Genomic DNA, 25576 nt, shown 5'->3' on the forward strand with positions numbered 1-25576 from the left:
CTCCCTCAACCATCCGGGAGGAAGTGGCGAAAGCCGGTATCGCCAAGGGTCAGCGACAGGGCCGTGGCCTTACTACCTGCCAAGATGCCGAGCTCCAGTTCCAGACACCAATAAACGACTGAAAAGAGCGACACATCCCGACGAACGGTATCAGCCAGCCACCGGGACATCAGCATGGACCAACAACCAGTGCCGAGCTCTAGTTTCTAGGTGTCACCAGTGAAGATGGAAAATTCGACTCTTCATCTATGAGTGACCTGTCAGCCACCATCACGTCCGTATCGCTCCAATGAGTGACATCTGCCTTCCGTCTTCCTGAGACAATTCACATTCCACCGGAGAATGAGCTGAGGTCTTCATCCTCAGTGGGACAGCTCGGTAAAGTACTCAAAATTTACCTATCTTTCGGATACCCCCCCCCCCCACTTTTTGCTGTCTCCGTCATCTGACGATAATGTCCATGTACAGCTATTAATATCTCTGTCATATTCATATTATTCGTTCCAAAAGAGGCCCCTAGAACCAACGGTTCATTTTTTTAGAATTAAATTCTTAATTATTGAAATGTTGTCTTGCTTGATTCACTGTATCCTGTGATTTGTTGAGATAGCTTTTCCTTTCTATTTTTGGTAATAATATATTCTCAGAAACTATAGAAGAACCTGGGTGGTTATTCACCCCCTTTCCCCCTCTTATCACGGCATTCCTCTATTTAAATTAGGTAACGGTAAAATTAATGCACTAAGAGTTAAATATCTAAATAAACCATTTAACAAACTGCACACACAACCCTTCGTCATGAAGGTTAAAATCGAACTCCTCGAGAATGTCTTCGTCTTTCGATACAACTTAAATCTCACGTGTCTAGTGAATAAAAGTATTACTGTACATCCTTGTCAACAGCTTGCCTGTTACATACTATCCTCTGGTTTCGCGGACGTCCCGGCAAGGAACCACCAATAGGCGTTGTGGGAAGTTGTTCAGTGTTCTTGTTAATTCCAACTTTGAATGGTCGTCCCTTCTTCCGTGATGGCACTACGGATACATTTTACGTTATACGCTGACAGAGACACCCGATTTGGCCGGACCAGCGACATGTACCTCGTAGGCGATCTCTGGGCTAGCACAGGGTACGGTCCTTCTCGTTGTGGCGTGAACTTTGTCGACCAGTTCTTCCTTCGAGAACTCTGCCTGGGACCGTTGTCGACATAACCTTTGCGTTCATTCCGTTTTTGTTCCACCTTCTGCTTCACAGAACCTCTTATAAGGCTTCCCTGTTTTCACGACTTCTTTGGGCATGGCTGCGACCTTCTGATCGACGTGCGTTAGGGTTTTGATCAGAATATTTAAAGCCGCTCCCCCTGCATTTATCGTTCCCTTCTCTAGCACTGCTTATACTTGTTTGGGTCCTTGACTCACGGAAGCTATTGCTAGACGTTATTGTTTGGCTTGGCATTTTACAACGATGCCGTATGTGATAATATCCTGGTGATCCTGGACTGCGACGCCTGGCACCGGAAAGTTCGACTCGTTCGTTCCTGTGGAAACGTAAGTCTAGTACTTGCCTGCCTGTCGGAGTAACTCGTGGTTGCCCTTGCACCGGTTGGTGATGAAACCCTCCTGCGGATCGGTGGATTTCGCTATGGACAGCAAGACGTGGATAGTCACGGACGCGACCTGTTTGACGACCTGATGACGAAATTTTGCTTACAAGGGGGGGGGGGGGGTCAGTTTTTTGCTGACTTTTGCTGACGGGGGGGGGGAAGGGTGTCGAAAAATGGCTAAAAATTTGCTGACGTAATACTTGAACGGCCCCTTAACAGTATATGTGCCTTGTACACATTGTTTCTCGGTATTCCAGAAGAATCCGTACATGTCGGAATCTGTGTTCTGAGTGTATGCGTGAACATATTAACGTACCCGAAACCGACCATGCACCCCGCTCTGTTCCCATGGGGGGATATAAACTGGTTACCCAGAGGGTTTGGGCCATGGAGGAAGAGCAACGCCACACCCGAAGTACTAAGGAATGAAAGACCACCAGTGGACAAGAATACACAAAACTGAGGCGTACACCCATAACGTACCGTAAACTGGGGTAACTTGGGGGTGCAACTTTGGTATTATTTTGGAATTCCCAACTAATGCCTACCAGTTGCGGCGAACCGATGAAACGCGTGAGATTTGCTGGAAATTCGGGAACCTATAATCATCCGCTGTCCAAGAGTTGCAGCCCGAGTCCCAGAGTTATTCCGACTTACGATATTTATGTTGTCAGGGTTACGATTGTATCGTGTTCTTGCTGGTGCTGACGTCTACCTTTATGTACACTGGTGAAATAAATTAAGAGAATTTGCATATTTTATCGAATTTCATGAACGGAACTGAACTGAATGTAAAACCACTGCTTCTAGACAAAAATGCAAATCTTGTACGTCAAATACGTAAGCGTACACGTGTGTGTAGGCGGAGCCAGTAGAGAAACTGGCTTCATAAGTGCGCGTAAGTTAAGACGCATTTCGTTCGCTAGCACACCTCGGCGAATTTCTTGGTGTTATTTTGCAGCAATCGGTTAATTTCAAATTGTAACAGCAAAAGTGAGTAACCACCAACGTTTAGATGATGGAATGAATTGTGGGGAGGCTAGAAGCAGGCGAATCTCAAGTCCAGATTTGTAGAGAGTTCAATTTAACGCCCAGCGTCGTGTGTAACTTATGGAAACAAGAATTACAGAAGACTGGATGTTGTGAAGATATTTGTTACTTGAGATGTTAATTTTTTAAGGAAGGAAAAAACTCATCTCTGCCTCTACCGGGAGTCGAACCCGGGTCCCTCGATTGCCGGACGAGTGCTCTGACCACTAAGCTACAGAGGAGATAGAGATTTTCCTTCGCTAGAGCGTATATATGCCGAACGGAACCGTGCAATGGACGGTGAAACCGATCAGCTAATAGCTCATGGACGACGAGCCACCAGAGGGCTATATATATGACATGAATGTCGCTCTCCACTTGTTAATACAAGAATATTTATTCTTGTATTAACAAGTGGAGAGCGACATTCATGTCATATTATGGAAACAGTTCCAGGATACCGGATCCATCGAAAGAAACCCTGGGCAAAGTCGTCCAAGAGCCACGACGGCCAGAGAAGATCGCCATTTGTCGATTATTGCGAGGCGTAACAGGAGTGCTACAGCTTCTCAGCTCCCTCGTGACTTGTATGCAGCCACAGGAACCCGTGTATGTGTATCAAGGGTGACTGTTTCCAAAAGACTTCATGAGAGAGGGCTGTTTGCAAGAAGACCTGCTGTTTGCGTCCCGCTCACTTCTACGGACAGGAGAATCCGTTTATCATGGTGCAGAGAGCATAGAGATTGAAGTATGGATCAATGGGCGACCGTTCTCTTCACTGATGAGTCCCGGTTCAGCCTAAGCACCGATTCTCACCGTACGTTCATATGAACAGAACCAGGGACCCGCTACCTACCCTCCAATGTCCGCGAAATCGACCATTATGGTGGAGGAGGTTTAATGGTCTGGGCAGGCGTCATTTTGGATGGCCGCACACCTTTCCACGTCTTTGAAAGAGGCACTGTGACTGGTGTGAGGTATAGGGTGCAGTTGGCCCCGAGTTCTTTTTAATGGACGATAACGCGAGGCCACATAGAGCTCTTCTGCTCGACGATTTTCTAGAGAGTGAGGATATTCGCCGGATGGATTGGCCAGCCAGATCTCCAGACCTTAATCCTATAGAGCATGTCTGGGACGCTCTGGGGAGGGCAATTGCAACTCGCAACCCCCCTCCGGGAACCATCCAGGGAATGAAAACAGCGTTGCTGAACGAGTGGGACCAAATGCCACAGGAAATGATAAACTGCCTTATGTTAAGTATGAAATCCCGCTGCGGGACCTGTATATCTGTAAGAGGGAACCATATCCCCTATTAACCCATCTATTAACCCATTTTTTTGTTTATTCTGCAACCGCTGTTTCATACCTTCCGACTCCAACGACTGTTACGCACGATCATGCGTGTGTATTACAATTATTGAATGGTTCTTTGTTTTGTATTGTATCAATGTATGTACGTATCAAATTTCATTAAAATCGGTACAGTAGTTCTAGAGATAATCGACCAAGTCTGCAAAATCTCTTAATTTCTTACACCAGTGTATGTTGAAGTGAAGATGATAAATGCTTTAATTTCCCTATTATATAAGCGTATCTGAATTCTGCCTAAGGGGACTTTTCCATATATTGAAGAATGGCTAGCATTCCAGAAAGGATCTTTGGACTAGAAGTGGAAGGACTTCCGCCATTTGCAGGTTTTCAACATCATGGACCCTCGTGCTAACTGATGCTCTGGGAAACCGTTCTTTACTGAAAAAAAATATAGCCTGACATATTTACAGAATCTTGAAAGTATATATTTTAATTCGATCTCATCATGCATGTCCCCTCCCCCTAGGACATGAAATCCCCCATACTCCAGCCATGCATGGTTTGAACCAAAAACGATATAATAGGTTTTTTTCCACCTTACATCTGTTATTATTGGGGTGGGGAGTTTTCACGCGCGAGCGGGGAAAAATATTCTTCTTGAAAATACACTGCTGGCCACCGTAAATGCAACACCCTGAAGGAAGCATGCAAATAATATGAAATTTATAACATGCATTAGCGGAGGTGAGATATGCAAATGATTAGAATTTCAGCGCAGACGCACATCACGCGCGCCTGTGGCGCCACTTCAAAGCGCTATTTAAGGCTTGGAGATTTCGACGATTTGAAGTACGGCAATTGTGTTTTTCTTGTGGTTTTTCCAAAAAAACGATCATCTTTTGATCAAGTATCCGAGTTCGACAGAGGAAGGATAGTGGCCCATCGAGATTGTGGATTATCTTTCAGGGAAATCGGTAGTCGTGTTGGACGAAACCAAACAACTGTAATGCGGATATGTGATCGTTTGATGCAGGAGGGTACGACGGACCGACGTGTTCGATCGCATCCACCTCAGTGCACCACTTCACGTGATGACAGGCGTATTGTGCGTATGGCAGTGACGGATCGCTCAGCCACATCACGAACCATAGCACAGCACATTCAGTCTGTACCGCATCATCCAGTGTCTGCGCGTACCATTCGACGCCGTTTACAGCAGAGTGGTCTGTCCGCAGGACGTCCATTGCTTCGTCTACCCTTGACGCAGAACCACAGACGTCTCCGCCGCCAATGGTGCGATGAAAGAAGGATGTGGATGGCACAATGAAATGAAATTGTCTTTACTGACGAGTCACGCTTCTGTCTGCAACACCACGATGGTCGGATTCGAGTCTGGAGACACCGTGGAGAGAGGATGCTGAACAGCTGCGTTATGCACCGCCACACTGGTCCTGCACCGGGTATTATGGTATGGTATGGGGCGGTATTGGATATCGCACTCCTCTAGTACGCATTGCCGGTACTTTAAAAAGCCAGCGCTACATCTCCGAGGTGTTGGAGCCAGTTGTCCTTCCTTACCTTCAGGGCTTGCCCACAGCCATATTTCAACAGGATAATGCGCGATGACACGTGGCACGCATTGTCCAAAGGTTCTTCGTCAATCGCCAGATTGAATTGCTTCCCTGGCCAGCTCGCTCTCCGGATCTTTCGCCGATAGAAAACATGTGGTCCATGGTTGCTCAACGATTGACCCAGATTACATCCCCAGCTGCCACACCAGATCAACTTTGGCAACGCGTGGAAGCTGCTTGGTCTGCTGTACCCCAAGAACACATCCAAACTCTATTTGAATCAATGTCGAGGCGTGTGGCAGCGGTGATCTCCAACAATGGCGGCTACTCTGGCTACTGATTTTGGCAGGAACCACACTTCGCAGAAGTCTATAAATTTAATCATTTGATCCTTGGTCAACATGTTATCTACAAAATAAATATTGTTGCGATATCTCTTGTCTTTCTTGGTGTTGCAATTTGGGTGGCCAGCAGTGTAGGTTCAATTTCTAACAAGGCTTAGTGACTTCTACTGCGGCAGTTATAATGCGGATGAGGAATTTTTTTTTTTAATTTTAGCAGTTAAAAACGCCGAGTGTTAGTCTAAAAAAAATTAATATACAGTAGAACATCGATTATCCGAACACATCGGGACCGAAGGGTGTTCGGAAAAGTGAAAAGTTCGAAACTAATTCGATAATACAAAGGAATAGATTGAAATTCAGCGACAAAAACCTGTTGCAGTGCATCACAAAAGAAAAAAAATGAATCCATCTTTAATTGCTTCAAAACTTGCTTTGGCATTTTGCCGTCCTATCCCGTTATAGTTTAAACATTAAAAATTGAAGCGGATTCAGTGTTAGGCCGCGATTCGAACCACGCGAGACATTTTGCGAAACACTATTCTGCCTCACTGTGCGTTATTACATCCGCCGTTGGTTCATCTTCATCACTTTCACAGTCACCCTGATCAACTAGGTCGTTCACTTTCGTAATTACACTGCTGGCCACCCAAATTGCAACACCAAGAAAGACAAGAGATATCGCAACAATATTTATTTTGTAGATAACATGTTGACCAAGCATCAAATGATTAAATTTATAGACTTCTGTGAAGTGTGGTTCCTGCCAAAATCAGTAGCCATTGTTGGAGATCACCGCTGCCACACGCCTCGGCATTGATTCAAATAGAGTTTGGATGTGTTCTTGGGGTACAGCAGACCAAGCAGCTTCCACGCGTTGCCAAAGTTGATCTGGTGTGGCAGCTGGGGATGTAATCTGGGTCAATCGTTGAGCAACCATGGACCACATGTTTTCTATCGGCGAAAGATCCGGAGAGCGAGCTGGCCAGGGAAGCAATTCAATCTGGCGATTGACGAAGAACCTTTGGACAATGCGTGCCACGTGTGGTCGCGCATTATCCTGTTGAAATATGGCTGTGGGCAAGCCCTGAAGGTAAGGAAGGACAACTGGCTCCAACACCTCGGAGATGTAGCGCTGGCTTTCTAAAGTACCGGCAATGCGTACTAGAGGAGTGCGAGAGTGATATCCAATACCGCCCCATACCATAATACCTGGTGCAGGACCAGTGTGGCGGTGCATAACGCAGCTGTTCAGCATCCTCTCTCCACGGTGTCTCCAGACTCGAATCCGACCATCGTGGTGTTGCAGACAGAAGCGTGACTCGTCAGTAAAGACAATTCCATTCCATTGTGCCGTCCACATCCTTCTTTCATCGCACCATTGGCGGCGGAGACGTCTGTGGTTCTGCGTCAAGGGTAGACGAAGCAATGGACGTCTTGCGGACAGACCACTCTGCTGTAAACGGCGTCGAATGGTACGCGCAGACACTGGATGATGCGGTGCAGACTGAATGTGCTGTGCTATGGTTCGTGATGTGGCTGAGCGATCCGTCACTGCCATACGCACAATACGCCTGTCATCACGTGAAGTGGTGCACTGAGGTGGATGCGATCGAACACGTCGGTCCGTCGTACCCTCCTGCATCCAACGATCACATATCCGCATTACAGTTGTTTGGTTTTATCCAACACGACTACCGATTTCCCTGAAAGATAATCCACAATCTCGGTAGGCCACTATCGAACTCGGATACTTGATCAAAAGATGATCGCTGTTTTCTACGAGGCATTATTGATCGTTTTTTTGAAAAAACCACAAGAAAAACACAATTGCCGTACTTCAAATCGTCGAAATCTCCAAGCCTTAAATAGCGATTTGAATTGGCGCCACAGGCACGCGTGATGTGCGTCTGCGCTGAAATTCTAATCATTTGAATATCTCACCTCCGATAATACATGTTGTAAATTTCATATTATTTGCATGCTTCCTTCAGGGTGTTGCATTTACGGTGGCCAGCAGTGTATTTCTCGGTCATCCAAAAAAAAATGATATCCCGGATTGTTACTATTAATTTCCAACCACTGCGACACATCCTTTCACGACAGGACTGGAATACAGGGAGTTCCTGAAACACATCAAAGCATTCTTTCGAATCTGGGAAATTTCAATCGTCTTCGGTGGTTACGTTAAAACCATGAAAATACGGGCATAACTTTCTAAACCTTTGCAAGACTTTAGTTCATCTACTGTTTTCAAACAGGCTGCAAAATTCTCTATTTTATCGCATTTTTTTTTTTTTTTTAAATCCACACCTTGGGGGCCGTTCAAGTATTGCGTCGTCATCGATGGGGGAGGGGGTTCCGATTTGCTGACTTACGATGACAAGGGGGGGGGGGGGTTTGGATAATGCTTACGTCATCAACCACCCTTTATGAAAATATGAGTTAGGATTCAGAGGGGCAGAGCTGATTACGAAATTTTACTGACAAGGGGGGGGGGTGAGAGGTCAAAAATGGCTAAAAATTGGCTTACGTAATACTTGAACGGCTCCTAGTCCGTATTCAGCTGCAAATTTCCACCATCACCCGCTTTCAAACCTTTTTGCACTATTCCCACTTTTTTCCCGATGTTTAAAACAACACGTTTCCGGTTTGTCGCCATGCTGCACTTCAGAGAGACGAAAAGTATTGACATTGGCAAAGCTAAAGAAAGATTGAAAAATATCTGTTTTAGGCAAGCTAGGGGGGAAAGATACCCCCTCCCCCCGATAAAACCGTGATAGGAACTGTTTTGTTGTCAAGAAGACCTTTGCCCCTCCCTTTCATTAACACACACCCAAGGATTAAGATGAATTCGTAGACGAGAAAAAAAAAAGACGAACGCTAAATCTGCTCCTTTTCACGCGTTTGTTTGCTTGTCAATTATTTGGAACAGCATACACTGTGCCCAGGTCCACCATTGTTTACATCTATAGCTCACAAGTACGGTATTTACAATTGTTTGGAAGTGGATTATTGTGCAATAGAACGAGGCTATCGAGTTGGGAGATGAGAGGATTCAACTTCCATGAAAATACCGTGTTCAGCATCGTTGACTGAAAATGAGTTAGGTTGAAAAGGTGTTCAGTTGACCGAGTTGTTCGGGAAATTGATGTTCTACTGTACTTCCTATTAAGTGCTGTCATCTACCTTATAGATTAACAGCCAGTAAATGTATTGTTAGAAAGTGAACGTGACTGCCATCAAGGTGACGAGACGCCATGGGATTAAAACACATTCGTGAAATCAGACTGTCGAATGTCTCACTTTATTGCACGGGCACAATGTAGACAATAAATTATCCGATATTGGAAGAAAGATCTTCAATCATTTTGTCCATTATGTTCACCTTATTCTTCGAAGCCGCACTTTTTCCTGAAAGAAAAAAATTGAAAATATATAACTTTCATCACAAGATTCATTGAGAGACTGGTTATTTGTGGAGATGAAGATTACAAGGAAGAAAAGTCACCACTGCCTCCACGGGGACTCGAACCCCGGTCTCTCGCTTGTCGAGAACATTCTATCTGCTTCCATAGCTTAGATGGTAGAGCACTCGTCCGGCAAGCGAGAGACCGGGGTTCGAGTCCCCGTGGGGGCAGTGATGACTTCTCTTCCTTGTAATCTTCATCTCCACAAATAGCCAGTCTCTCAATGAATCTTGTATTGACAAGTGGAGAGGACATTTCTATATATAACTTTCATGTCTGTTGCGATCAAAATAATCGAAATTGTACGATTATTATTTACATGAACATCAAAAGAATTTTTTTTACAAATAATGAGACCAGATTGTCTTACTTTTCTCGCAATTTTTCCCAATGTAGTTTGACGTGCACGTGCACATGTATTCCAAGCTCGTTCCACTGAAACACGTCCCGGCATTTTGGCACGGATTCGAATCACAGGGATCGATTTCTGGAATTGGATCGTAGAAGAATTGCATTGATAAATGCAAGATTGTCGATAAAACCAATCATAATAACAGTTATACGTCTTGAAAATTGTTTTATTGCAGTGTCCCGAACTCTTAGAAACTGCATGTCTCTCGTTCCCAATTCCAATGTTTCACGGTGTGTGCACGGCGTGGCTTCCTGGGATTTTTCACCAAGGGGATGATGTTTATGGGTGCTTATGGGGTGTTTTGGGAAGGGCTCTCTAATTCTGAAATTTCATAATTTGCAAATGGCGATAATTGGAAGATGGGTACGTTTTTGAGGGGCAGGCCCGGGTATTTAAATACACCGGTTTGTGAGATTTGTTACATCATTTGCTAACAGATGGCACACACAGTCGTTCCTTTTGAATACTTCTTCCTATAATGTCGTTGTTTACAAGAGTCCTTCAACGCCGTATCAGTCAGCTTGAGCACCAGCCCATCTGCAAGCAGACATGCACATTCATTGCAGCAGAGAAATTGTAGAAAAGAAGCTTTAAATGCCATTCTTCGTTATTGTTTTTGGCATGTCATTGCTATGCGAGGCGACCATTTGGAATCAATCTCAATGCAATTTGACTCGTTTCAGTAAAGGACAATATCATTGACTGCTTGAAAGACGGTGGTGCTGTCTATGTGCCAAAGCTGTAACTAATTTCTCAAACCGGCATATCTGACATCCCAGGCCTGCCCATTATACGTACCACTTGTTCTTTGTTTTTTTCTGTCACTGCTTCTAGGTTATGCCATTTAGAGTTGGGGAGTCTTATCTGAAACACCCGGTACATTGTTATTAGTAGATATTACGCATTATCAAATTATTTGTTCATCTGTAATTGCAATGACATCTTGATTAACCTTTTTTTTTTTTTACTTTTAGGTCACAAATGAAATACACAGCAAAGGCAAGAAAACTGAGGGTAGATGACATCTGAAGTCAGAGAGAGCACCGTGAGAGACTGAATGATGACCAGAGCAAGGATAAATTGTGGCTAGGGAACCACAATTCGTTCTAGACAGAAAAATGTTGGGCTAAGACAAGGAAATCGGGGGTAAATGATAGCTGATGTCAAAAGAGCCGATTATAAATGGCAATATTATTATGGTAAGAGAAACGTTCTTGAATCCTATTTCAAAAGAATACATGAACGACAGAGTGTCCGCTAAACGTTTGAAAACCACCGCCATTTTTGAATTTGATTTTCACACTTTTGCTAAAGCGGTTACCTTCCCATATCAACCATACATCTGCAGGGCTTCATTCTACTCCTTATGGTCATATGATTGTGGCGCTCTCATCGAACTTATAGCTGCGAAAATACAGTCGAGTCACTATTAAACGAGGTCTCATAGTTCCACTGAAATATAAATTCGTAAATTAAGTTGTAGAAACGAAACACAAAACGAACTGAAACTTATCTATCAACTTTAATACACGTCCTAAACTGTTTTAAAGCCTGTAATCCTACTTTGTTTCGCTTACAGCCAGGCAGCAAACATTACAGTATTGCAAGTTGTTTTCTTCGTATAACACGAGCTTCTTTGTGTTTTTTTAAAAAGACAACTTTAAGGGGGGTTTTTTCAGCTTTTGTGATTAGCTTGTTATTCAGCCCAGCTCTACGACTGTGTGGTTGTAAGTTGCCTTACCTTAGATGTTGCAAGAATAAAATGATAGAGCGCCACCTATTGGTAAATAAATATAAATTTGGCGATACCAATTCATTTCCCCAGGCTAAGCTATCTATTAAAAATAAAATTCTTTTATTTAAGTCAATACTTCGCCCTACGATGCTTTATGCCTCACCTGCATGGGCCCATGCATGCAAAACCAATATTAAAATCTTGCAAACTGAACAAAATAAAATTCTAAGGAGATTTTTGAATGCACCTTGGTTCATCAGAAATATTAATATTCGCCAAGATCTGGGCATTCCTCATATATTCAAATATATCCAAGAAATTAATAAAAATCAATTTGAGAGAATGAAAAATTCCAGCCATCAACATATCAAAGACTTGGTTGATTATAGTTCAGCACCTACACCAAAAACATCGGCTCGAACAGTGTATAGGAGACCCCAGCAGATTTTCCACCTCCCTTGGGAGGAGATTGGATAATGCAGGAATGACTTGGAAGCCTCCTAGGCTATAATTAGGACTGTAAATATTATATATATACGCTTATTCTCTACTAATGTGGCACCTATTTTAAACGCATTTATCTATGTGGCACCTATTTTAATCGCATTTATCTATTTGGCACCTATTTATTCACTTTTTTCCGCATCTAATTATCGTATTTAATTAACACCTTGTACATATGGAAATTACTATAAGGCACATATATTGGAACTTGGCAAAAAAATAATAAAAAGCCACCCGGACGAATGGCATTTAATTTGAGGCGTGTATAAATTAAAGCTTTGGATTATAACCACCATTCTTTTATTCTGATTGAGTTCACTTTGACGCATGCAGTTACCACTAAGATAAATATGTGGGTTGGACCTCTCTCCATCCGGCAGTGACGTGTCATCGAAGAGTTGTGGTGGCATTTTCTTAGTGATTTATCTGCATTTAGGCTAAATTCTGTATAGCTATGACCGTGACCTGGATTTGACTATGCTTTCTTTCCCACACAAAACACATACATGCACACACACTAATTATCTTACAAAACTGACAGTCTATTTTTTCCCCCTTCTTCATAGGCCTTACTGGGCCCGTTCGCAACCCCACAATCAGCCAAGAGCTGGGCATGGGGGGTAACAATTTGATTCTGTTCTGTTCTGTTCTGAATTTTGCTGTGTCCATTTGTCGAATGCTTATAAGGATGGTGAGAGTCATCTTCAGTCTCCACCAGAGAACGAATAATCGGCCGAAAGGATGATTTCCATTAGCCATGATCACTGGGTGGGTTCAAAGATGCCCGTCATACCCCCAATTCGCAATGAACATGTGTAGTATTGGAATCAATGCAATACTATACATGTTCTTGTATAGTACATTGGATTTTTTTTATCAAGTGTGTTCAACACTCGAAACTCCACCTTAATGGGATCATCTTGGTGGGTTTTGGGAACCCTTTGCGCGTTAACAAATTCCGTGAAAAACGACTTTCAGTGATTAAACACTGGATCATATAAGGGAGAACACAAAGTAAAATGAACTAATGAAGAGAGAAAATATTCGGCAAAAAATTTTTTAAAAAAAATTTGGCATCCCTGTTTTGACGTCAGAACCCTGGGCCAAAGTACGTTCTACTTCGTTTCAAACCGTACACGGCTCAAGTTACAGACAGATGATGATAGAATAACAAAGTTTCAATCAAAGAAAAATCCGAAATAATCATCGGACGATATTTAAATAATCAATGAATGATTTTTAAATAATCAACGAATGACAAATGGTCTCTGAACCTGTTTCGCAATTCTTCCCAGTGTGCGTGTTCGAACAGGAACAATGGTAAGATGAAGCAACTCCATTCCAGCAAGTACCTCCGTTGAAACATGGCTTAGAGTCACAGGCATGAACTCCTGTGTTAGCAAACATAAAACAAAATCAATTATGGTTATTAAAAAAACATCAGGATACTCAAGTGAAGTAAATTGACTACAGATGCAACAAATTACAATATACTTAGGATACTCAAAAATTTTCCAGGGACGGCCAAACCAATGGTGTAAATGTGTCCTAACGTATTTGCGATAGAAGATCAGAATGCAGTGCAGTTTCGCGCACTGCACACACCCGCGCACACAAGCGATCACCCTACCCATTAATTTGCCAACAAGCGGTTTGCTAGACGCCACTTTCAATACGCTGTTTTTATGTAACTATTGAAGAAAATTAACGCCTCAGGAACGCCATGAGCATCAATAAGACAACAATCTCGTTACAACATAGACGAGGATCATGCTTTCATCTCGGAACGGAGACTTGTACAGAGAATAGAACCCAAATTTCTTACGATTTCTACGAGCAACAACATCTTCAAGACCATATTAGCAAATGACGAACTTCACGGCAGCAATTTCATCAACATGATGGACTTTATTTTCCGGGAAGTAACCTGGTACGGGGTCGCCAAATCGGCATCCAAACTAACCAGTGAGATGATGGGGATGGCGGGCAAGTGCGACGCAATATGCTGAAAGGAAAGCACATTTCATTGTAGTAGATTGGCAGTCATTTCATTTCACACGACACACATTTGCTTTCATTATCTGTCTTTAAAACAACAGACCGATAAAGACAGATTAAACCTTCAAAATGAGGGTTTGGCAACAAATTTGGATGATCGCTATTTGACGAATCAGCGATAAATCTGATAACATTGTGCTATCTTAAACGCATGTTAGGGAAAGGAAGAAGGAGGAAAGAAGTAAATAAAAAAAAAAATAGAAAAGGAAAAGGTATAACAGATAAGTAGATAAAAGAGACTACACAGTAGAGATTTCGCTTTCACCTTCCCCCTACGTGTTCTCTTTCGCTCTTATATGCATGTATTAGAAAGATGCACTATATATGGAGTAGAAATCATTAACTGGAGTATAGAAAGAAATGAGAGAATAAAAGCAACTTCATTGAATAGGGTTACAATAAACCTTCGCGATGATGAAGAGAAAGGAAAGAAAACAGAACTGATTTGAATTTATTCCACTGGCGGTTGGAGGAAATAATTCACCTGTAATCTAAAAGGGGTTTAAATGAAAAAGTTATTAATTGTTTAGGCTTATTATTTATACTGTTATAAGTGTAACATACTGTACATTTCATGTATCTCCTTCTGAATATCACTTACATAACATATAAAACATACTTATTCTCACTTTTTTCACAGTAAATCCCTCGGTGGGTTTTCGGGCAGATGCAGACGTGTCTGTAGTTCTTCCTTTTCCAACAAACCGCCCCATTTTGGCAGCGATTCCGGTCACAAGCGTTCGATTCTTCGCATTAAAGATCAAAACATTGTCAATAACAATCAATTAATTTTATGGTCCAGACAAATTTTATGGGAGCTGGTCATGGGTTTACTTAATCTGAAGTCATTGATAAAGATGGAGATAGAAGAAAAATACCAACCTTTTTCGCAATTTTCTCCTTGAAATCCTGAGGGACATAGGCAGTGATAGTTGGTGCTGTCACTGTTTTCATAGCACGTGGCTCCATGCATGCAGGGATCGCTTTCACACGTTCTTTTTTCTGCATCAAAAGCGTATAAATTACTTATCATAGCACTATTTTTTTAGAAATACACTCATGCAGTAGTGTAGGAAAAATATTTTTCTGGGGGGGGGGGCAGTGGTTAACTTCTTTTTTTTTCCCGTTAAGGTTTTTCTCCTGCTTTTGACGGCAAAATTGCGCCATAATCTTCGCTTGAGGGTAAAATTCGGGGCTTCACCCCCCCCCCCCTACCGGCTGAAGTTTGTGGAGGTCCAGTTATTCCAAATAAGCAAAGATCACAATTCTAATAATGTGCCAGTACGCGGATATGAGAGAGACAATCTCCAACATGGGGCTTGTATGGGGCTGTTTCTGGTAGCTAAAACGGGATTACTCATACTCTCGATGAGAGCGTAAAACAAACTGCTTGAATGAAATTGACTCAGGTTGATTGCAGAGTTATTTTCAGTTCTGAAATTTGTCATCGGGGAAAAGGAAGATGAAGGGGGCAAGGGCTACCCCCTCTTCCGACAAAAACCCGAGAATCGTGCGGATGAAATTACCAAAATCCGAACGCGTTTTAATAAAAAATGTGCATCGAAAAAGTAACAGATATCAAAGTTGCTAAATGTGTCACCCGCGAGCTGAATACAGGTCTCACGTCTCAGGGGCATTCAATTTCGAACAATCTGGAAGATTCTGGGACATGTCTAGGACTTCCCTGCAATGCAGACACCAAGTTCTTCAGTGCTGAAAACAGAATACACATTATCACGCTGGCCAAGTATTTCACTTGGACTGATTACGAAATCTCAACTCTCGGTTGCTCATGAAAAATTCAGGGATTAAGTTTATTACGAGCAAGAATTGTAAGAGAATTCGAATAAACCAATCAGATAGCTCCATTTCGCAAGCAGCCAATCAGTACGTTATAGAAGACTAAAAGCTGAAACACACTTCCGTCATGCCAGACCGAGAGTTAAGATTTGGTAATCAATCCAAGTGGGATACTCGGTCAACGTGGTAGTGTGTATCCTCTGAAGACGACACTGATAATATGTCGAAATGCATAAGGAGTTTTGATGTTTTTCCCTTGTATTTACTTTTTTAAATGGTGATTTGTATGTGAGTGTCATTGTCTTTCATTCCCCTCCCGGGATAATGTGGCTTCATGAAGCTGCATCATGTGCTTCCCTCGTGAACTATAGGATCAACTACTTTGAGAAGGGATCTATTGGACAGATTGCAGAAGTATAATCGAGTGATATTTATTCATTTACTTTTCGAAGAATTCTCAGTTTTTATCATTTCTGACACAGCCAATGTGTTACGTCGTTGTGGTTTTAACTTTTCATTGTATTCATTTGATCATTTTGTCGCACCACGGTCATTTTCTGCAGACGAGGGCTAATTTGGCCGGGACCTACAATTTATTGCCGATTCCGAACGGCAGGATTGTTTTTTTTTATACTCGCCGAGAGGTTGGTGCGCAAACCCCTCGATGGGGGACTCCTTGCGGTAGCAATTTTTTGCTGCGGTCAAGTCGCCGTTTTTTTGTTGTACCCCTGTGTCAGGAAAGTTTTCTGACAAGGACTCATTGTATTCTTTTACGTAATTTTACATACACCTCTTTGAATAGTTGTGTGTATTTTGTTTGTATCACCACGTATTTTATTTCTTTCATTTTACTTGCTTGTTTATTATAGTTAATTGCTTTGTATGCTTATTTGTTTATTATTTGTGTGACTCCCCCCCCCCCCTGTGATGTAAGTGCCACCCTGCCATTCACAATAATGCACATAAATAAATATCAACGAATGATATCGGTTAAATCAGCAAAAGATATAACAATCGAGTTACTTTTGACGCATCTTCCAGCATTGTCTTCGTAGTCATTTTCGCAGTAGCACGTCTTGGATCCGTATCTGTCGAACGAGCAGCTGATCTGTCCTTCTCCACAACTGCAATCTGTGTGCGATCATGAAATAACATTAACATTTTGTGTGTGTGTGTTTCCATTAGACACAACAACCAGATATTTCGTCTCAAAACGCGCCACTGGATGGAGCGATTAGAAAGAAAAATATAAGTGTGAGCAAGAAAGCGATCGCGTATTCGTTAAAATAATTTGAATTATACATATTCAGACACGCATTTAGCTTTTTATGAAAACTGCGGATACCGTTAGTAAAGACGGACAGAAAGAAAGCCCCATGAAGCCATCGGGAATAAACGACCCAGAATTACTTTCAAGAGGAGTGGTTAAAATCCTTTATAAGTGGTTTTTAAAATTTCTCTAATCCGGCATCATAACTGCCGCAGTGAAAGTCATTAAACTCACGGTAAAAAACATCAAGTACGTACCTTGTCACCTTTTTCCGATTTTGTGCACCTGCCCTGGTGCGGGAAATTCACCGACACGAGTCAGTGAGCCAATAAGTAAATGAGGAATGACCGATTGAGAGAGAGAGAGTTAATTATACACTACTGTATTTGACACACTCAAGGCGCCATCTATCGGTGGTCGCGCCAGGCTCGAAACCGGGTAAAGAAAACTTATTTCTGATGTTTTCGCCCTGGTTCGAACCCGTGGACCTTGACGGTAACCTTCATAGCGGAAGACGAGCATCTTACCACTCGGGCGAGTAATAGAATGAGTGACCAGGTTGATTGAGTGCGTAACACAGAGCAACCTAGTGGGTGGTAGAATGAGTGAATGACAAAGGTGTGTGAGTGACCGAGGAAGTAAATGAACACTCACTCACTGACTCATTTACTCACCCACTCGTCCACTTGCTCACTCCCTCGTTCATTTGCTCATTCGATCATTGATTCACTCACGCCGAATGGTTATCGGTGAATTTTCCCAGCGATGAATTTTGTAATCAGTGAATTGTTGGTCGGTGAATTGTTGGTCTGTAAATTTATGGTAGTAACATGCTCCCGATAATCATACTTCAACTAACGTCGAAATAAACCATTATAAATTCCGAGAACTGGGCTGGAAATAAAAATTGTGAATTGGGGAGGGAGGTAGAGATAGTAACTTACCAATGCATGAAGGTGGTGTGAGCCTGTCATTGATTCCTTTACCGCGTTCACATATGCATGCGAGTTCATTTGAGTCCTGGAGAGTGAAACACGTTCCCCCACAATTGCACCCTGGAACAAAAAATAAAATGAAAATGTTTGAAGAAACCGGTGCAAAAATAAACAAATTTATCAAGCTTTTCTGGGCAAAAGTACCAAGGTCTGATATTTAGAACACGTCTAAACATTTCATCTACGATTGCAGCTCATATATCCATGGCTTAAGAGATCGTTATCGAAAATGTTTAGCATGTGTCGCATCTTCAGACTAAAAATCAATAATGACATAGCGCCAACAATGTCCCATGGGTCGCAAAGCTAGTTGATTTTTAGTCGCGGCTGAAAAAAGATTCAAAAGAACTCAGTTTTCTCAACTCCAGTTAGAAGATGCTTGAAAATTGCTAACTGTAGTTAGGAGGCGGAGAACTCCATCATCGGGCGATGTTTATAGATTTGGGAGTGTGAGATCTTTTCTCTTGGATGGAGCTGCCACGTTGATGGTTCATGGAGGTCACTGTCTGTCGGAAAATTTTCCATTGCTCGGCCGGGATGCAATTAACTCATTGGATGATTTCATCATTTCCCTCTTGGATTCCGGATGGAGCAAGTTCCGGTTTAATGTCCCTTAGTTCGGGGATCCGAACCCGACATGACGCGATAGTATCTTCTCTCTCATGTTTGGATAGCCTTTCTTAAGAGAGAGAATTAGAAGATTAATTAGATCAGGAAATCTCGGATTAATTTCCTGACGACGCCAACTCATAGAGTTGGGAAAACGTTATGTGTAAACCGCAACTTACGATGGCTTAGTGGACCGAAGAGAAATTATTCAGATTGTATAGAGTCTTACCGCTTACAAATCTGGACATTCCACTTCTCACAATATAATCCATGTATTCATCTTTAGGAGGCTCTTCGGGTCTAAGTCTGCCATCGTCGAAAGTCATAGAACTGTCAACGCATCGAAAGCAGATCACAGTGATTATCACCAGGAAAAATGCGATCGGCTTTCCTTCACGTCGAATCATGATCTAGAAATGACTCTATGCAAATGCAGTTGAAGTGTTTCGGAACGAGAGACAGCGATTTTCTTCGGTAATGCTAAATGCCATGTCAACTGGCGTATATTCGTGACATAGACAAAAAAAAAAGAACGATATGTTATGATCGCATGGTGAGACAATGAAAATGCTTTACCGCTTTTGACTTCTCAATGCTGTCGCATCTTCTCCCGATAGCCGTTAAGGCCACAGGAAACGTTTATCTCGCGAACATCGCGTTTCCGCTATGCTCATCCTGTCTCTGGAAATGACTTGATGACAAAAAGCATTGATGTGTGATGATAAGAATTCTATCGTACGCTTACTTGTGCTCGCTAAGGTAACACGCGGCATATTTAAAGATCACCACGACACAATTCCAGAGCACTCGGGGGACCCGCGGTAAATCTCTACAGATCACTCAATCTGGCCTGGGGTGCACAGCTCCAGATCGCTCGAAAGGTTCGCGCCCACATTTACATGAACCGCGGCATACTTGCAGATCAGCGCGGCACAGTTCTGAAGCACTGAAGTGATCAGCGACACAATCAAACATCACTTAAGTAAGGTGATAGTGACACGCTTTTTAAATCAATGATGTGCCCTGCACTGTCCTAAAGGTTGAACACCCTTGGTTTACGAGGTGTGTACGTACGATTAAGTAATAGTAGTCTCAGTCTAGGAGGTTTTGTTGGTAAGCTACTATTAGGCAAAGCTCGATGTAGCCACAGGCATTTTTAGAGGGGCTTATAGCAATCTTGTTTAATTATTTAAAACTGTGACGTGATTGAATGAACCTTTTAACATTTACAGCGGGTTCTTAAAACCCTATAGCCCTGTTTACATGTGCAATATTGTGGTAGCGTTGGGAGTTCTAGCACCCGCTTGACGACTTTTTTTTTCCTTCGTAAGGAAAGAAATAGGGAGCAGTCATTGTGTGTTTTGAAGCGGGTTTTAAACCCGCTTTTTTCTATTTCCCATGTAAACATGGAAATTTTGTCTCCGTCATTTCGCCCCAAGCACGTTTCGCCACCGGAAATTTTGCTTGCCCTGACCGTATGAGTTACCAAATACAAATACAGATACAACGCCACAACAGTCAAAATGCCCAACGATGTGGCTGATAAAAAGATGTCCATAAAAATATGGATGTCATATATTTCAAAAAAAAAAAAGCAACCCAATTAAAAATGCAATTATAAACAATATATACACATGATAAAATATTTTACAATGCCCATAAAGAATACTTATGGTTGTCTCATTCTAAGAATGGATGGAGCTTCTCGATTGACCCCAACATGCTTATCATATTTCTTTTTAAACGTGACAACTGTGTTACAATTTACTACCTCCGGGGGTAAGCTATTCCATTTGTTAACATCCCTATTAGAGAAAAATTCCCTGCGACACCATAAAACTTGCACCCCTTCAACCAAGTCTATGTCCCTCTGTAGGTATGGTCTCCAAAACCTTACAGCATATTCCAGTCCAGGACAAACTAATCCTCGAAAAAGCGGAAGAATGACTTTAGGAGATCGCGAAGAGACTTTTTTGAAAATGAAACCAAGCATTCTATTCGCTTTTTTGAGCACCGCTGAACAATGTTCAAAAAAACCCAAGTCGCTCGTCAATGAGAATTCCCAAATCGGTGACTCTAGTTGCATCCGGGATAGTGACACCATTCAACTCGTAAGAGAACCGTTGGTTGTTCGAACCAAAATGAGCGACCATGCACTTATCAATGCTAAACGTCATGCTCCATTCATTTGCCCATACTGCAATCCTGTTTAAGTTGGTCTGGAGCAACTCCCTATCGCTTTCATTCCGTTTACCCCCATTAGCTTCACATCATCTGCGAATTTGCTAGTAATCCCATCGATACCCTGATCGAGTTTGTCGATAAAAAGTGAAAAAAGTATGGGGCCAAGGACACTTCCCTGAGGAACTCCACTTGTGACGTCTGTCCAACCAGAGAATTCCCCGTTCACCATAACTCGTTGCGACCTATCTCTTAACCACGATTCTATCCAATTCAGCAAGTTGCCCCCTATTCCAATCTCGTGTAAACGCTTCAAGAGTTTGCCATGTTGTACCCGATCGAATGCCTTCTGGAAATCAAGGTAAACAACGTCGACATTTTTGCTCTTACCCAAAGCCTTAGTCACGTAATCATAGAAGCAAAGGAGGTTAGTTACACATGACTTCCCCTTCCTGAACCCATGCTGATTATCCGACAATACATTATTCTCGTCTATCCACTTCACAAACTGCCTTTTGATGATAATTTCGAAAATTTTCGAGAGGGAGCTCGTCAAACTCACTGGACGATAATTAGACACCACCTCTCTACTACCCTTCTTAAATATCGGAACAACGTTAGCCAGTTTCCAATCTCTCGGGACGATACCCTCAGCAATACTACTCCTGTATATCTGTGCGACTGGCCGCAACAATTCATTAGCACCTTCCCTGAAAACCCTGGGATAGATATCATCTTGGAAGATTTAGGACCTCCACGTCTTCTACTTGAATATCGTTGAGGGTTTTATTACCCCATGCAGCACCCGTATATCGAATATCATTACCTCCGAGTAAGTGACTGACTGGCTACTTTACGACACGCCAACTCCGGTCATACCGCAATACAGCAATTTCCAACCATTGGAGTTGGGTGGTAAATGAGGACGACATTTATATCGGTGGTCACCTCAGGTTCGGTATAAGTTAAGAACTTATTTTATATTTTCTTCTCTCCCCGGATTCGAACTCGTATACCTTGACGGAAACCCTGATGCTGGAACGCGGGCATCTGACTACTATCCCACTTGGGTGCTTGACTGACTGATTGTGTGAGAGAAGACGCGATTGTACGAGTGACCATATAACTGATCAAGAGGTTGGGTGAGTGACCAAGTGAGTGGCCGTATGAGTGAGTGACAGTATGAGATCGCATGCGAGACCAAGTGAGTGCGGCCACTCATAGGTAAATAACTTGATCACTTTTATGATCATTCACTTATAACTCATCCAGTCACTCATTTCCCAATCACTCGGTAATTCACACGGTCAGGGCAGGCGAAATTTTCGGGGGGGGGAGGGAAGAAAAGGAAATGTACCGGGAACAACACGTAGCTTGGGTGAAATGTAACGCTTCAGTGGCAAAAGATGCTCGTCTACCACCGTGAAGGTTGCCGTTAGATGTCAGGTTCGAACCGGAGGAAGAATGTAGATAACAAGTTATTTTCCCTAAACGAGCATGAGACGACCCACACACACTTAGAGATTGTGCCTTCGTTTATAACTCGGTTATGGAAGAAAATTGCAATATGGTGTGTGTTTGGTGATATGTCGAAATTTCCGATTTCCCCCGGGTGTGCAGATTTGGTGAAGTCAGCAAAATTGCATAAATGGCTGATGGAGATAAATCACAATAAGATTTGCAATCGCTACCTGTGAAAATTTTTGAAATGTCCTCATCGGAGCACCATCGTCTCCTTCGATCCACACAGATCAGCTGTTGTAAAAGCCATTTACAATAATGAACATTCATCAGTAAACGTCGTTATAGAATTTACTTTATGTTTTTATTTGATCAAATGTGTCTTACAGAAATATTAATGGATCAATTGAATACAGACGCGCGCGCGAAATTGTTTTTATTTTATGATTTCCAGTCTGAACAATTCTATAAAAAATTTATAAGTTAAAACCCGAGGCTTATGAAAGTATATATACACATATATACACTGTTCCTCCCCCACGCGAATAATTTCTCACAAGCCCTTGAAATAAGCAGAGGATGGAGCAACCCGTTCAGGACGTCACAAAATTATTTACAGAACAGCAATTTTTACATATATTTGCAAGCAGAGATACATGCTAACCACATACACACACACACACAAATCAGAGTTCTCTTATCTATATATATAAAATTGATTTTCTGCCTGTCTGTCTGTGTGTGTATACACACACAGTTCAGACTCACGTTCTCTATACAAATCTACAATTTTAGATCGATCGTCGCCAAATTTTGCAAATATAATAAATGGGACCCGACTAAAACGACAGGTTTCTTTAAAATTTCGTCAGAGCAGCGCAAGCGCCCCAAATGGACAAAAAACTGTCGGGCAACAATGGTTTTTGGCCCTCAACAACTTTCCGAACGTTTACTTTGATTTCCGTGGTTCCCTAGCAATGCGTTTAAGACGTGTATATGCCTTTACAATGGTTTGTCACTTCTTTAATCCTGTTAGTATATGTATAATACATATAGAAACGTCCTCTCCACTTGTCAATTCAAGATTCATAAAAGACTGGTTATTTGTGGAGATGAAGACTACAAGAAAATTCATCACTTCCCCCCACGGGGACTCGAACCCCGGTTTTTCGCTTGCCGGACGAGTGCTCTACCATCTAAGCTATGGAAGCAGATAGAATATTTCAACCTTGGAGCGTATATATATGTTGAAAGGCATCTTACATAGACGGCGTCAACAACAGCTTAGATGGTAGAGCACTCGTCCAGCAAGCGAGAGACCGGGGTTCGAGTCCCCATGGGGGCAGTGATGAATTTTCTTCCTTGTAATCTTCATCTCCACAAATAACCAGTCTTTCTATGAATCTTGTATTGACAAGTGGAGAGGACATTTCTATATGCATGTGGCCATCTGGTTGGCCTATGTCATTCACGAGCTATTAGTTGATTGTTGACGCCGTCCACGGTGCCTTTCAACATATATATATATATACGCTCCAAGGTTGAAATATTCTATCTGCTTCCATAGCTTAGATGGTAGAGCACTCCTCCGGCAAGCGAAAAACCGGGGTTCGAGTTCCCGTGGGGGCAGTGATGAATTTTCTTCCTTGTAATCTTCATCTCCACAAATAACCAGTCTTTCGATGAATCTTGTATATGCATGATAGTTTATGCCTTTATAATGGTTTGCCACTTTTTCAATCCTCCCAGTAATGAGAGCTTTTCTGAATAGACACCATCACTTTGCGGGTCAGGCAAAGCATGATCCCCCATAGAAATCAGTGTTAAAATTTCCAATTTTAATGTAAAAATGCGGAAATTTGGTGGGGTTTTCTGTCACATCAATAATTTTAAAAATTGTATTAAATACTCGATTTTTGAAATATTGAGTTCGCTTAGACATATATGAAGCAATTAGCCAGAGCCACTTTCGAGTTGGATATCCATGCAATAACATTAATTTCAACTTTTTATTTATATCTTCTCAAACATGAAAATTAATTTCTCCGTATTGTCTTTTAATATTGAACTGCATAAATTCATGTGGGTTAGGTCGCTTTAAAATTAATTATGGGCCCCTAAAAAGTACATCGAAAAAATTCCACAGCTTTAATTAAGTATTTTTTGAAGCAGAAACAGGCAGAGATGGATAACTTGAAGTTCAAAGAGAGAATTGAAATGCCTAGCACCCTTTAAAAAAAAAATATATATATATATATATATAAAAAAAAATATATATATATATATATATATGCCGTATATATACATATATATATATATATGCCGCTGTGGTGGTCGAGTGGTTATAGTGACGGACTCGTGATGCGAGGATCCGGGTTCGAACCCCACAGTGGTGGTCGGCTGAAGTTGGTTTTCTGTGGTTCCCCACTTCAAGGCGCAAATGCGAGCCGATCTCCCCATTAAAAAGTCTCGCCACAGAGAGCAACAGTCCTACAACGATAAATCATTCAATCATAACACTTCACTCATAGTTTGAAAAACTAGTGGCAGGTGGCAGCACTACACATAACAAGCATTACAGAGAAACAACAAAACTTCATGTCAGGTTTCACTACACGTACACGCATATTCCCGCATGTACCGATTTGTTGGGGGGTTCCGGGGGGGGGGGAATAGTTGTAGTAGTAGGTAGGGCCTCCAAAAAATGGCTCGGGGATCCACGATGTTCTTAAGTCAGCCATCTCGTTGGGCAATTTGCCTGTTGTGGCGTTGTATTTGTACATATATACACAGGCCTATATGTATAGACCTATTTATTTTTTAACGTTTCTTTAAATCTAGATTTATTTTTTTTCATGATTCGCGCAGGAAGTCGCCATATTGGTTAACTCGGACACGGTTTGTATGCCCCTCAAGAAAAAGAGAGGGAGATATCACGTGATCCAAAAAAAGCCTCATTGAAGAAACCCGGGCAGCGCCGGGTATTACACCTAGTTAAACATAAAATCCAACAACTCTGTCTCCACTAGCTATTGTGTGATTTTTATAGGCACATAACGAAAATTCTAGAATTCTCGCATAGTTCTGGTTTTGTGGCACTACCGTCTGCAAAGCTTCTAGATACAAGGTGTTTCACTTTGAAAATAAATAGCTCGGAAAAACGGTGATAGATAGAGGCATGAAACCAGTGGTATGTGTATTAAAAAAAAACTGTGACAAAATCCG

General features: G+C 42.1%; 1 protein-coding gene and 1 non-coding gene across 3 annotated transcripts; one reads left to right on the forward strand and one right to left on the reverse strand.

Annotated features, from left to right (window-relative positions):
* Positions 1-9141: 9141 nt before the first annotated feature.
* Positions 9142-19318, reverse strand: LOC149081479 (uncharacterized). 2 transcript variants are annotated; one of them, XM_089237347.1, is made up of 8 exons: positions 18939-19318; positions 18050-18160; positions 16859-16966; positions 14918-15037; positions 14665-14781; positions 13252-13368; positions 9697-9813; positions 9142-9270 (listed from the first exon to the last, which is right to left on the reverse strand). In XM_089237347.1, exons 1-8 carry the CDS (start codon positions 19114-19116, stop codon positions 9194-9196), a joined length of 945 nt encoding a protein of 314 aa, XP_089093473.1. In that variant the 5' UTR covers positions 19117-19318; the 3' UTR covers positions 9142-9193. The 2 variants fall into 2 exon arrangements, with proteins under 2 accessions (XP_089093473.1, XP_089093474.1); XM_089237348.1 differs by lacking the exon at positions 9697-9813 and having other exon boundaries at positions 18939-19230.
* TRNAA-GGC (transfer RNA alanine (anticodon GGC)) lies at positions 9425-9496 on the forward strand. The gene has a single exon. It is a non-coding gene; the product is annotated as a tRNA-Ala (tRNA).
* Positions 19319-25576: the final 6258 nt, after the last annotated feature.

This window comes from Pholcus phalangioides, unplaced genomic scaffold (assembly GCF_987345545.1).
Source record: "Pholcus phalangioides strain wild (caught in Gottingen) unplaced genomic scaffold, Ppha-v1.0 ptg000010l_1, whole genome shotgun sequence".
Lineage (NCBI taxonomy): Eukaryota > Metazoa > Arthropoda > Arachnida > Araneae > Pholcidae > Pholcus > Pholcus phalangioides.

Coding starts and splice junctions, on each gene's coding strand:
- LOC149081479 (XM_089237347.1), bottom strand. CDS start 19,116: ATGATTCGACGTGAAGGAAAGCCGATCGCATTTTTCCTGGTGATAATC. Junction 16,967..18,049: donor CACACCACCTTCATGCATTG/GTAAGTTACTAT, acceptor GATCGCACACAG/ATTGCAGTTGTGGAGAAGGA. Junction 9,814..13,251: donor TGGGAAGAATTGCGAAACAG/GTTCAGAGACCA, acceptor ATCCAATTCCAG/AAATCGATCCCTGTGATTCG.